Source organism: Lemur catta, chromosome 1, assembly GCF_020740605.2.
Source record: "Lemur catta isolate mLemCat1 chromosome 1, mLemCat1.pri, whole genome shotgun sequence".
NCBI classification, from domain to species: Eukaryota; Metazoa; Chordata; class Mammalia; order Primates; family Lemuridae; genus Lemur; species Lemur catta.
The window spans coordinates 38,965,816-38,979,999 of NC_059128.1; the positions used below are offsets into that span (position 1 = coordinate 38,965,816).

The window sequence follows — 14,184 nt, forward strand, 5'->3', positions numbered from 1 at the left end:
TGTTCCCACCTGTGGTCATATCCTGGGGATAATTGTATTTAATGTTCGTCATTTTCCAGACAATGTTTTTGGTTTTTGCTTCTGGGTTCTTTAATGAGCTGTTTGTTTTCATAATTGCCTAAACCCATATGTTATATATTGTAGAATACTTTCCATAACTTTAAGTATGAAACAGCACATTGTTTTAAAGTTCATTAGGATTTACACTGTGCTCTGTTAACCTTGTCTTGAAGTAACCACCTGTTTATTTAACCAAGAAAATACAGCTGATGTTTGGCCAAAAGAAAACAAATGTTAATTCAAATTTATTATTTTACAAGTTCAGTCTTATGAGGGAAATCTATTTGTGTACATGAACAGTTTAACCCATGAACATTATTTAAACACAAAAACGAATCAGAAAATGCCAGCATCTAATATGCCTTTTTATTTCTCTGAAATCAGATCACCCAAAGAATCTCTGCAAATTCCTAGCTGAAATATAAATCCCCAAATCAAGGAAAATGATAACCCTTACAGAATTTCCAGGTCTAGATAACCCCCTCACCATGTTTATTTATGAGTCTATTACTTCTTGTTTAGAAAAATTTCCTTGACATCTCATGGTGTGTGTATTAAATTCTATTCCCTATAGTTTGAGGTAGAGTCTAACTAGAACACATGCCCGGCAGCTTCAGAGAATATGATATTCACCCAGCAAGAAAAACACCTCCCATCAAGCAGCTTCCTGGATAACGTTTTATGAAGATGGTTTTTCACTGCTGACATGTTGGTGTCTGTTCTCAAGTATTCCTGCTGTTTTTCATAAAGGACCCTTTAGTCTGGAGCTACTCTGAAACCAGCCAGGCACTTGCTTTTGGTGGTCATTAACAAAAGACTTACTTAAGCAGCATCTGAATTCTGTATCATTGGGACCATATTTTGCACTGGACTCAAGCGAGTCTACAGTTACATGTTAAAGATCTCCATTTTGTTATGATAAATAATTTACTGATAATGTTCAAAAAGTCCAAGAAAGTCACATATGTGAAAAAGCTATCTACAGAGGAATTTATTTACTTAGGAATACTCAGAACTGAAGCTTAGCAAAATTAATCACCATGTGGGTTTAAATTTCTCACAAATTTTTATCTTGATTTTAAAATCAGTGAGACTGTTTCACAAGCAAATAATATACATATTGTTCCCTATTCCAAGGTTGTTATTTTACTGTTTGCTGCAGCTTTGAAATGTTTTTCAGTAGAACCAGTTCAAGACAATTAAGGAAACAGATGAAAATGTGCATTTCATTTGAGAGTGGACTACTGCTCTGAATATACCAAGGATCATATCAATTTACAGTAAACCATTAAAACTTCAGCTGAATTATGAAAATTTTGCTTTATGCAGTTAATGCTCTAGAATAATTAAATTATCATTTTGTGGTTTTCCTTAAAAAATGGAATTAATTTGCATGTAAACAAAAGGAAGAACCGGCTTCCACTTGGACATTCCAAGTGACAGCATAGACTTAGCTTGCTCTTGCGTGAATCACTGTGAGAGGTTATGCCCTTTCTTTTTCCCCTTGGCCTAAATTTTGCCTCTTAGCTGTATTGATATTATTTCTCCTTAATCAAGTTCCAGTTATGTGGACATTTTCAAAAATATACATTGATCCAAGGACCTTATTAAAATGTATGTTCAATTGTTTGGAGAAAAAGAATATAGAACAAATGAAAATGCTTAGCAGTGACTTCCTATTAAATTTATTTCACCAATATGGATGTTAAACTCTAGAAAATTCAGTTAAAAATTAAACCAAAATTACTAGCCTTAAAAAAGTCAGTAAAAAATAAAACCACTGGCCCTTAGTTAGAATGTGAGCAGCTTTTTTATATTCTATGCCTGTATGTCTCATGAGCATACTGATTCATTTCTAATACGGAGCCTTCCTGCATTTGTACAGCAATGTCCAAGGGGTAATGAGGTTTAAAGAGGTACTTAACAACTTTCATGAAGTCTTGAATTGCTTGCTCTGAGATACAGAAGCATCAATTTTTTTTCTATTTCTTTGCATTCCATTCGACAGATAGTTGCTGCAATAATGGCCATTACTGGCATCGTCATGATGGCGTATGCAGATAATTTCCACGCTGATTCGATCATAGGAGTGGCATTTGCAGTGGGCTCAGCCTCTACATCTGCATTATATAAGGTATGTTATGCACTTTCTTTTACTCAACTGTCCCTTATAGCTTCAACTTAAGTAATAAAGTAAGGAAGTACAATGAAAACCTTGGTTCAAAAAAAAAATACTGGAAGATAAAAAAATATATATGTATTAGTAAGTACCATTTATTGAGTACTTGCTATGTGCTAGGAACCTGCCAGAAAATTTTGCCTATGTTAACACAACCTTATGAGACATAAATACTTAATCCCACTTTCCAGATGAGGAAACTGAGACTTTGAAAGGTTAAGTAACTCTCCCAAGGTCATACAGCCAGGAAGGGAGAGAGCCAAGATTTAAACTGTGGAGTAGCCAACTCCTAAACCTATGTGCTATGACCCAGACCCCAATTACCAGGCAGTTATAGCAGGAATGTTAGAAAGGCTTCTCCTCCTTTTATGTTTCTTTAACTTAACTATCTATGGTCATGATTTTAACTCCAAAGAGGTGTTAGAAATAATGAACAGGCTGTCACTTGAGAGCTCGCTGTTTGCTACATATTAACCCCATGCCACAGGAGCTCGTGTTACTAGCAAAATGAAGAACCTCTTTTTCTCTCTGATGGATACTCTGAGTCTGCTGTGTATACTCACCATTCTTTCTCCACTGGAGTTCCCTGTCATCAGTGAAAATTCTATTCAGAGTCATTGCACCTAACTTCAGAAGCAAGGACTAAGAGAGCAGATCTAAAAGGTTATTCCCCAAAGCTCTACTTTTAAAAGCCAACTTTCTGGATGTATTAAATAACTGTTCTGATTTCACCTCTCGTGGTGTTTCAATGAGAAAACACTCTCTGAAAGACAGGAAATACCCTTTTCATCCCTCCTGGATGCCTATTCTGATTATTCACTAACACTATGGCTCAGAGGGCAGGAAGTCTATTTCCACATTGACATTTCTTGGCCCACTGATTCTGTGTGACAAGCTTGACAAGTGTTCACTCAATGGCCATTAGTGTCTAACTTGCTCCCCAACTGAGATTCCACCAGGATGTCTGATGTGACCAAAGACTAGCTCATGCTCAAGTTCTCTTAAGTCTTTTAAGAGAAAAAAATACTAAATTCAGTTGAAATTAAAAGCAGTACCTGGGATTGCTATATGACCACTATGGCTACAGAGAGAATTCTTACAGAGAGAATTCTCCTAACCAGGTTACAAAATGTGTTCATTCTGACAGTGGTAATATTTGCTGACATGCACAAAATCATATCTGCACCATAATTCCAGGCAGAAAAGATCTGCTCCATTCTACATTGTTTGTTAAAGGATTCGTATATGGAGAAGAGGGGTTAAGGAGCTAAGAAATATGGACTGTAGACCTGGCTTTATCCCCAACCTGTTCTGTTTTTAGGTTAGCCACTTGCCTCTACTTGCCATCTTCCTCTGTACATGGGTTTATAATCCAGAAAAAATTTGTTTTCAAATGTAGGAAATAAATACAATGTTTGTGAAGACATTTTAAGCTCAGAAAGAAAATTGCTTATAAATCTAAGATATCATTATTATTTCTTTCAACAACATAATGACAGGGTCTCTCTGTCCAATTTAGTTTTCAGTATCTGTCAAAATAAGGATGAAATGAATCCCATGCTTGAAGGGAAGGACTGATGGCATGTCAATCCTGGAAGATTTTTCTGAGCTTGTCTGTAGTCTTATTTATCATTCACTCCATACCCATCTCTGATGGTGGCACTTACCACAGTGTACAATACCCCAGCAGTTTTCAACACCATAAGGAGTTCATTTCATGGCATTTGCTATTTCATGTGAAGGCTATAGGGTATTTTAATTCCTTATATCAACAGCCCATTCAGTGCCATGAAGAGTCAGAACAGGAAGAAATGGAGAATAAACCCTGAGCTGGTTAGTTCACAGTGTAAATCAACAGAATCCGCCTTTCTGCTCCAGCAGAGCCTCTGACTGTGTGGTTGAAGAGTTTCTTTCTCATTCCAGGTTTTGTTTAAAATGTTTCTTGGAAGTGCCAACTTTGGCGAAGCCGCACACTTTGTCTCAACCTTGGGCTTCTTCAATTTGATCTTCATCTCCTTCACCCCAGTCATCTTGTATTTCACCAAAGTGGAGCACTGGTCTTCTTTTGCAGCTCTGCCGTGGGGCTGTCTCTGTGGGATGGCAGGGCTGTGGCTGGGTAAGTGGCCTCATATGCTTCCTTCCATTCCCTGTGGCATTCGACCTTACTTTGGATACTGAGATTATCATAGTAGGATTATTCCCTTGGGTACCTCTGTGCTCTATTTCCCAAAATTACATTGGTTAATGTCATTCGATGTTTAGCAGGTTCTTTGCAGGCTATTGGTTGATTAGATTAGAGCTGTCCAACTAGGTGCCTCTGGCAGGTTAAGGTGTGCAGCTGGAGGCTCAGGTCCCCACTGGCCTTCAAGCAGCCTCATCCGTTCCTCCTGATGTGCTGTATGATGCTATTATGTTCCATGTGTGCCATGGTGTGCCAGGCAGAGGCGAGAGAGTGGATGGTGCATTGAAGGAACTCAGAATGGTTCTCAATGGTGGGAACAACGGGTTCAAGAGAAAGGGAAGGAAGAAAGGAGATGATTTTTAAGAGGGAAGCAGATCATGAAGGGCCTGGAAAGCCATGTTGAAGTGTTGGGATTTAAAATCCACTTAATAATTTTTAAGGCTCATATATGCCTATTAGACAGCTCACTCTAGCTGAGTATGCACAGTGGATTTGGGATAGGAAGCCCTCAGTAGATGAAAAAAGAAGGTAGCATGAACTGGGCCTGGTGGTCCTGGCTAAGCAGACTGTGCCTAGTCAGTGCCAGGAAAAAAGTCACCTGGAGTCCTTTGAATGTCTTCCCTCCCAGCGCCCTGTAACTTCAAGGCCATCTGCTTCGCCTGAACTCCAGGCTCTCGCTTTCAAGCTATGCTGCTGCTGTCACTTGATATAAGAGGAGCCTGAAAAATAACACGCCTGCTCTTCCCTCACCAAGCAGTCAAAACACAGAAACAACCCAATGATTTGGTGTCTGTTTACGCAGAATGAAATAATTTTCACTCTGCTCCTCTTTCCACATAGCTAAGGTCAGCCCCTTCTGCTGGCTCCACGTTTTTCCACCACACTCGACCTGCAGGACATCTGCCAACACCCAAGTGATGTTCTCTCCCAAGGTGATATAAATTGAAATAGTAGCAGCACTGCAATTCCTGGGAGAAAGATGTCTTTATTTTTATTCCCACAAGGGTATTGATTGGGTCATCTTTTTCTACTCTGGCCCAGACCCTTAAAGGGAGATCTTCTTTAACAGACAGGAAACACTCAAGAGAAGGATTAGACACGAATTGTTGGTCCCTTGAGTTCTACTTTTCAAGGCCAAAATGTATGGTTATCACCTCTCATAACCTCTGCTAAGTTTAGCAGAAATCAATAGCAGTGTTTCCATAAGACCAAAACATTCTCATAAAAAGTTCTTAGATTATTTTCTGGCCAAAAACAACCTAACTGGGAATAAGCATAACCCAAAATTGCACGGACTCTTGGTCCCCCCACGCACACATGATTTCCACCTTCCTGCAAGGTAGCCCTCCGCCAGCGTCTATTCCTCGGCATGTCTAACGCATGCTCCTAAGCAAGCCTGCTGAGGCTGGGTGCCACCCATGCAGGCTGGACACTGGTGTCCCCCACCAAGCGGCGTGGTCTTCACACGCCACCAGCACTGCAGCCGCCTGGCCAGGCCCACCCCAGTGCCCTGCAGAGCTCACTGTGCTGATGCTGTACCATGACAAATCAAGGAGACAGCCTTTCTCCTGACTGTTACACACCACAGCATTTTACAACCTTCAGTGCTCCCATTCCTAAGCTTTTATTTCCATTCATCTCTTCTCCTCAGGAATCAGATATGGTCTAGTTGGGGTTGAAGTGGGAGACAGGACTGGGAGACATACACCAGTCTTTGCTCTGAGACCCCACATCTCCTGTACCTTTGGCTTTCTATTTGCTTAGGTTCACCTTGCCTCACTCCTTCTCTCAGGTTGACCTATCTCCCAGGCAGCCCCTTAACCCAAATGCAGGTTGGCCTCATCCACTCACCTGACATGTCCAAATTGCACTTAAACTCAGGCTGGGCCTCCTGGTATGGATAACACATTGAATCATAATATTCCTTTCCAGAGGTTGTCAAAAGAGAATGTAAGTGTTCCAGCTAAAGAACTAAAGGTGAACAGACAACACGTTTCAGTGAAGCTACCTGGCTCTTGTTGAGTGAGAAGGGCTCAGCTCTCCCAAAATACCAATACTTTCACTCAGGCTGCTAAAATATCTGGTTCAACCAATAAAATGACAGCTGAGGAGTCCAGCAGAGCCTGTGCTGTATTTAATAAATTCCTGATTTATTAGAACTTGCCACACTTGACTCCTTGAGTCTGCAGAGAGAGTCAAGGTGCTGGAATATTCATTCATACTTCAGCTTTGCCAAGAAGGAGGAGCAGTTATTAACTCAGGAAGGTCCTGTGCTTTGATGGCCATTATCACTCTATGAACAGTATAAAGTAGCCCAGGACTTATGAAAGTCAAACCCATTGTCTCTGACTACCAAGTACAAGTTACTCTGGTGGGTTTAATTACAATGGAAGAATATATGTTTAAGACAATTTATAACAATTTAAGACAGTGGAAGAATATATATCATCCTAACTGGAATGGTTCCAGAACTTTCTTTGGTTCTGTAGAGATATGGGAAAAATATTTGAGTCATTTTCATAGAGATCTTCTCTAAATTGAGGATCTTTTATAGTTATTAATATTCATCTTTCTAATGTCTGAAACATTTTGTTGAACACCATTAAAATAATGCTCTGTAATTTTATAAATGTTTTTCCTCTTTGAAAACATGTATTTTTGATAATTTTTGAAGAGGATAAATGATTATTTTAACTAACTTTATATTTAACTAAAGAGGTTCAAAAGGATTAATTAAAGAGTGTCAAGCCACACCTGCAGTTGGTTCTGTGGCCCTGCCCTCTGGTTCCCTGTGCAGCAATCAGGATGTGGAAATAGTCCCTGGAATTCAGTGAATTACATTGAACCCAGCCTTGATTGCCCATATGATGCTCACCTTGAGAGAGAGGGGATAAAACAGCCTAAGCCATCATTGAATAAACCTTCCTTTAGGCAGTAATACTAAGAGCCTTTTAATGTCCAGGAATATGGCATAAAATAACAAAGGAATAAAGAGATAAAACACCAAACTTCAGTCCATCACCAGCTTTTAACCTCTGGCTGGCCCTAACCTTTATAGTGCTGATAAGCAGAGTAGTGAATTGATTATTTCACCTCTTTGCATTCATACACCTTTGCCAGCCCATTGGCAACCAGGGTGGCAGGGGAAGAACGAAGAATATGACTGATTCAGGCAAGATACACATGCTTCCATCTCTAAACTCAGAGGATTAACTGACCGACGGTGCAGACAGTTTAGAAGTCACGTTTAGCAAAGACACTGATTCTCAGTAAGAAGAAAAGAGCCCAGCGTATCAATTCCCCTTCATCCTGTATGTGGTCCTTTGTTTTACAGCCTTCAACATCCTGGTGAACGTCGGTGTGGTGCTGACATACCCAATCCTAATCTCCATTGGGACAGTGCTCAGCGTTCCTGGAAATGCAGGTACTGATGTGACTTGACATTGCAGATTCTGACCCCCATAGGTCTCCCGCTCATGTTTGTTTGATGCCCTGAGTTGCTCCTTCCAGCAATAGTGAATTATGTCCCTTGCCTGGAAAGATGTTTTTAAATATCATGAAGGTGGCAGACAACAGAATAAGTATGCAGCAGATTTAAAATTTGCAGCTACAGAAACACTGTTTTTACTTGGATGTGCTTTTAGAATTAAACACCAAATGTATCATTTGGGTTTCATGTAATCTCCCTGACAACCTAATTTCGTGGTATTTTTAGAGGAAGTCCTATGGAAACAAAAGGCATCCCGGCATAGGACTTTCAAGTACACGTCACTAATGAAAGTGTAGGAGATGAACAGGGTGTTGGCTCCCCATCAGACTATCCATGGGAGTTTCAGAGGCTGCTTCTGGGGGCAGAGCAGATGTCCCTCTGGAACAGATCGGAGAAAAAAGCAATTTGACTCACTGCAGGGACAAGAGGAGAAGCTATTTTTCCAGGACAATTTTTCCAGTGGAACCTGCCGGTGAAACAAGTAAAGACAATGGGTTATCTGGATAACTGTACAGTCCTCCTAACTTTAAAATTCTATGATTTCAAGTCTTGAGTAGCCACATTTCTTTCCTCCAGGACAATTGGCAAATGTTTATTGAGTATGTATTATGTGATCAGGGCTATAAAAAAGACAAGAAAAAAAATTACATTGTTGTTACAACTGAATCTGGAAAAGAAGACCAACCTACATGAAGCAACTGGGAACTCTACAAAGCAATTTATTATTAAATGCCAAATTGTGTGAGACAGACTCCAGGGGCTATAAGATATTCAGAGGAAAGGAATATCAGAAAGGAGTGGAGTTGGCAAGGAGTTCATTCATTCATCCATGGATTCATTCATTCAACAAAGATTTCTGAGCAGTTAGCACTGTGCTAACACTGGTGATAGATCCTGAATAAGGCACAATTCCTGCCCTCAGCACCATGTAGGACAGAGAGGGAGACAAAAGGGATTGAGTAATTACGACGTAGAGGGAGAATTGCTTTGATAGAGGTATGTACTGAATGCTGTGAGAACACAGGGGAGGGACATCCAAGAGGCATCCTGCAAGAAGACTAAACAGAGATATCTAAGGGAGGGTTTAGCTGGATAAAGTGGAATATGAGGAGGGAAGGGAATCCCATGCAAAAAGAACAGCATGTATATGGCCAACAATTCCACTCTTGTGTGTATACTCAAAAAAATTAAAAACAGGGATTCAAATATATCCTGTACATGAATGTTCATAGCAGCACCACTTACAATAGCCAAAAAGTGGAAACACCCAAGTGTCTATCAGCAGATGAATGGAGAAAGAAATTGTGAAACATACAACGGAGTATTATTCAGCCATGAAAAGGAACAAAGTGCTGACATATGCTACAACATTAATGAACCTCAAAAACATCATGCTAGGCCAGGCGCAGTGGCTCACGCCTGTAATCCTAGCCCTCTGGGAGGCCGAGGTGGGTGGATCGCTCAAGGTCAGGAGTTCAAGACCAGCCTGAGTGAGACTCCGTCTCTACTAAAAATAGACATAAATTATCTGGACAACTAAAAATATATATATAGAAAGAATTACCCGGGCATGGTGGCACATACCTGTAGTCCCAGCTACTTGGGAGGCTGAGGCAGAAGGATCGCTTGAGCCCAGGAGTCTGAGGTTGCTGTGAGCTAGGCTGACGCCACGGCACTCACTCTAGCCCGGGCAACAAAGCGACACTCTGTCTCCAAAAAAAAAAAAAAAAAAAAAAAAAAAAAAAAAAAAAAAAAATCATGCTAAGTGAAAGAAGCCAGTTACAAAAGGTCACATATTGTGTGATTCCATTTATATGAAATATACAGAACGTGAAATATTCCATTTATATGAAATAAGTGAATCCATACCAGAAAAATAAAGCAGATTGGTGGCTGGCAAGGGCTGGGGAGTAGGGGTGAGGGGCTAGGGAATAACTGCTTAATAGGCAGGGGATTTTATTTTGAAATGATGGAGATGTTTTGGAACCAGAGAGAGGTGGTAGTTGCACAATATTGTGAATGTACTAAATGCCACTAAATTCACTTTAAAATGGTTAATTTTATATTATTAAACTTTTAAAAAGAACAGACTGTACAAAGACATAGACATGAACAAGTTTGGCTCATTTGAAAAATCTTCAGGGGTGCAATGGAAACTGGAGAACGGTAAAGGGAAGCAGAAGAAAAGTATTAAGAGAGAAAACTGGAGAGGTAATTAAGTCACATGACATGGGATTTGAACTGAACCTTGAAGGATACATATGATTTAGAGAGAAGGAATTTGGAAAGTAAGCATAGACAGTGGAATGGACAAAGGAAACACCAGCTCGAAAGAATAAAGAAGACTTTCGGGAATCTCTAGAAGTAACAATGACTTTGGCCACTTGTTTCCAGAGAAACTTAGACACAGTTGTAGGCTGCAACTGACTTGCTGTTTCTTTCCTAGCTGTGGATCTCCTGAAGCAGGAGGTGATATTCAACGTGGTCCGCCTGGCTGCTACCATCATCATCTGCATTGGGTTTCTGCTGATGCTGCTGCCTGAAGAGTGGGATGAAATTACCCTCAGATTCATCAACAGTCTCAAGGAAAAGAAGAGTGAGGAGCATGTGGAGGACGTGACTGATGCCAGTGCACACCTGCGAGGCAGAAGCAGAGCCAATGGGACAGTGTCTATACCACTGGCCTAGAGAGGGACACACGTCGAATGCACGCGTATGTATATTCTGTGAATATAACAAACTTTTCTCACTACTTGTACACTCAGATGACAGTATTAACTCTGAATTTGGATAAATCATATGTGGAATCATGCCAACAATAAAAGTTTACATTTATATGCTTATCCAGGAGTTGATGTAAATAATCATAATAAAATTTTTTTATTAAAACATATTTGTCCTATATTTCTTCTGTTTTTTTAAATCCCCCCAACTCAAGAAATTTCCTGGAAATATGAGATTCTATTAAATCATGAACAGACCATCTTTTCTCAAGTGGAACTGAGATCTTTTCATTCAACCAGAGAAAGTTGTCTAAGAGGGAAAACACGTGAAAAAATATACACTTTATATTTGTTTAAGTCCAACAAGAGCCTGAACATTTAAAAGCTGGAAATTCATTAAATAAATATCCACAGAGCATTTTCTACATGCAAGACCTAGACCAGAAACAGTGAAGATGTAAAGATATAGAAGACCCATCTGTACTTTCGATGGGCTTAGAGTAGCACAGAGCATAAGACAGCTTACAAATATGTCTAATGTGAGGGAGACATTTCAAAATGTCTCAGTGGATAGAAAGAAGACAGCAGCCATCTCTAAAATCCTTCACCACCAAGTTTCTTGAAAGAGTTGTTAAATTTTTCTATCACTTCTTCTTCAACTCCCATTCACTCTTCAACCCACTGCAATGCACTTTCTGTCCCCATCATTCCCCTGGAGGTGTTTTCTCGAGAGTCACCAATGACCTTACAAAATCATGTTGCAAAATCATATTGACACTTTTGAAGCCTTACCTTATTGTGCTCTCTGAAGCATTTGACATGATGACCACTCCTTTTTCCCCAAATAGTTTCTTTGCTTGGATCCTATTACTGTCTCCTGGTTGTCTTTCTTCCTCACCAGCTGCTGCTTCCCTGTGCTCCTCTTCCTAGGCTGGTCTCATCACCATCAGTATTCTCTGGGTTCAGTCCTCAGCCTTCTTAGCATCTCACTCCACACCTTCTCCCTCAGGGAGCTCATCCACTCCCATGGCTTCAGCTATTATCCACATGGTGATGACTTTAAAATCTTTATCTCTAGCCCAGACTTGTCTCTTGTGCTTCAGAACTGGCTATTCAAATGCCTTCCGCAGCTCACATGGATGCCTCCTTGTACACCTCAAATATAGCAAAAACAAAGTTGAATTTATCACCACTCCTACCCAGACATATTTCTCTCCTTTGTTCCCTGTCTAGGTTACTGGTACCTGCATTCACTAGCTGCCCAAGCCAGGGATCAACCTCAATGTCTCCTTACCCTCCACATCTGTTTAGACACTGGTCCATATTTTTGAATATGTCCTGTTGATTCTATTTCTTAATATTTCTTGAATCTATACACTCCTAAACTACCTAGTCCAGGTCCCCACCAGCTCTTGCCCTGATTAACACAATATTCTCTTTACTGGTCTCTCTAATTCCTAGCCTTGTCTCTCTGTAACCTCTTTTGTGCCCTACAGAGTGACTTTATTTACTTATAAATTTGATCACTCTACTCCCCTGTATAAAATGCTTCAGTGGCATCTCATTGTCCTCAAAATAAGGTCCAAACACCTTGGCATGTCATTCAAAGCTCATCACCAATTGGCCTCTGCCAGCCTCTAGAGCAGCAATGTACAATAGAACTTTCTGTGATGATGAAAATATTCCATATCTGTACTGTCTGATACAGTAGCCACAAGCGGCTATTGAGCACTTTAAATATGTCTAGTGCAATTGAGGGGACTACATTTCTAATTTTATTTAATTTTAATTCACTTAAAATTAACTTTAAATAGCCAAATGTGGCTATCAGCTATCATATTGGACAGCACAACTCTAGAGACTTCTTCTACCACACTACCTTCTGTGGCCCCCTGGAATCTCTATGCTTTGGTGACACTGTACTTCTTGCCATAGTCCCAAACAAGCTTTACTCTCTTTCTTGTACTCTCTTTCCCTCTCTCGTCACCTGAATAACATTTATCTAGGCTTCATGATATTATTTATTACTTTATTCCTGGGAAGTCTTTTCTTATTCCCTAGGCTGAATGACCTGGCTCTGTTAGCAGTGCCATTAAAGATCACCCTCAGTGGGAACTGTGGGTCTGCTTGTTGAGCCTCCAATAGACTATGAACTCCGCGAAAGCAGGGGCTGTGTAGCATTCATCACTGTGTTCCCAGTGCACTTGTAGACAGCCAATAAATGAATGAATCGGTGGCTTTACACTGGCAATATGCACCCCCTACCCAAACTCTGTTAGCTCAGTCTTAGTTAAAGACAGCCATTCTCATAGATGAGATTGCTTAAAGTCAGGACTGAACAGAGTTAAATGTACCACAGCCTCTGCCATGTTCCCATAAAATACCAAAATGCTGAACTAACAAAACATACTCCTTCCCTAATTGACTGGTTGGGGCATCCAGCAATTTAAGATACTCTGCACTTTATGGGAAATTTAGTACAAGAAGCCAAGCTTGTGTGGCATCTGTTTTACTATTCCTTTTTTTATTCAAGCATCCCTAAAATTATAGGTGAGACCAGCACAAGGCAAGTAAAGTGGACTCAGAAGATTCTACTTGCTGGTTGGGTATCATGGTAAATAAAAACCTTAATGTGTTGAGCCTTTGACTTCTCTGTCATATTTAAAAGGCAATGCCAGTCTCTTGGCATAAATAGATGACATGATATTACCTAAAATAATAACCACAATACAGTTTAAGCTTCATGAAAATGGGTACAAAGTAAATGAAATGTGTTATTAGTAAATATGAATCAATTCATTATCTAAGTAGAGTTAGTTTTGACTATTTAAATGCCATATTGGTATAAACACTGCACTGGCTTTGTTTTTAAATGACTGTTAGATAATACTAATCACTGACTAGCTCACTCCAGCACCTTGCCATTACTTAACATGACATTTAATATTGCATTTTGACATCTTTAAGAAATGAATTATTTTGCTCTTTTTGATGATTCATTTTGAAAAATGGAGTCAGCTGCTGTGGAAAACACTAATTCAACCTATGACTGATCACCATAATTAGCTCAGTCTACATTAAGAAAATACTTCCATTGTGGTATTCATTCACTTATTTATTCAAAAATCATTAAATTCCACTTCTGGCTTTGAAGTAGGGTATTGTGTTAGATTGTTACCAGCTGACCCCTGCTTGCCTGTAGAGCTGCACTGTCCAAGAGAACTTTCTGTGATCGTAGAAATGTCTATCCGAGCTGTGGGAGGTGGATAAAAAATGTATAAAAAGTGGTCCCTGCTTCCAGGAGCCTGCAATCTTTATAGATAAGTTGTTGCCCTGGTGATTAAAACAATGTAGAAACTTATTTAAATGAGCTTCGGGAATGTGAGATGTTCCTTTAAATCAGGTAAAGTAATTATAAAGAAAGATGATAATACCTTTCCTTGTTACCTCTCATGGTCATTGTGAGAGTCGGATGTGGTAATGAGTTCCAGTCACTGAACAAATAGAGTAGAACCGTCTACACGCCTATGTTGTGCCTTCAGTGAGCCAG

General features: G+C 39.9%; 1 protein-coding gene across 2 annotated transcripts in view; it reads left to right on the forward strand.

Annotated features, from left to right (window-relative positions):
• Positions 1-10,812, forward strand: part of SLC35F4 (solute carrier family 35 member F4) — a 207,605-nt gene extending 196,793 nt beyond the window's left edge. For both annotated transcript variants that reach the window (XM_045554878.1, XM_045554886.1), the window contains 4 exons: positions 2,069-2,194; positions 4,163-4,355; positions 7,756-7,845; positions 10,358-10,812. In XM_045554878.1, coding sequence (XP_045410834.1) covers positions 2,069-2,194; positions 4,163-4,355; positions 7,756-7,845; positions 10,358-10,599 — 651 coding nt within the window. In that variant the 3' untranslated portion in view covers positions 10,600-10,812. The remainder of the gene's footprint in view (positions 1-2,068; positions 2,195-4,162; positions 4,356-7,755; positions 7,846-10,357) is intronic.
• Positions 10,813-14,184: the final 3,372 nt, after the last annotated feature.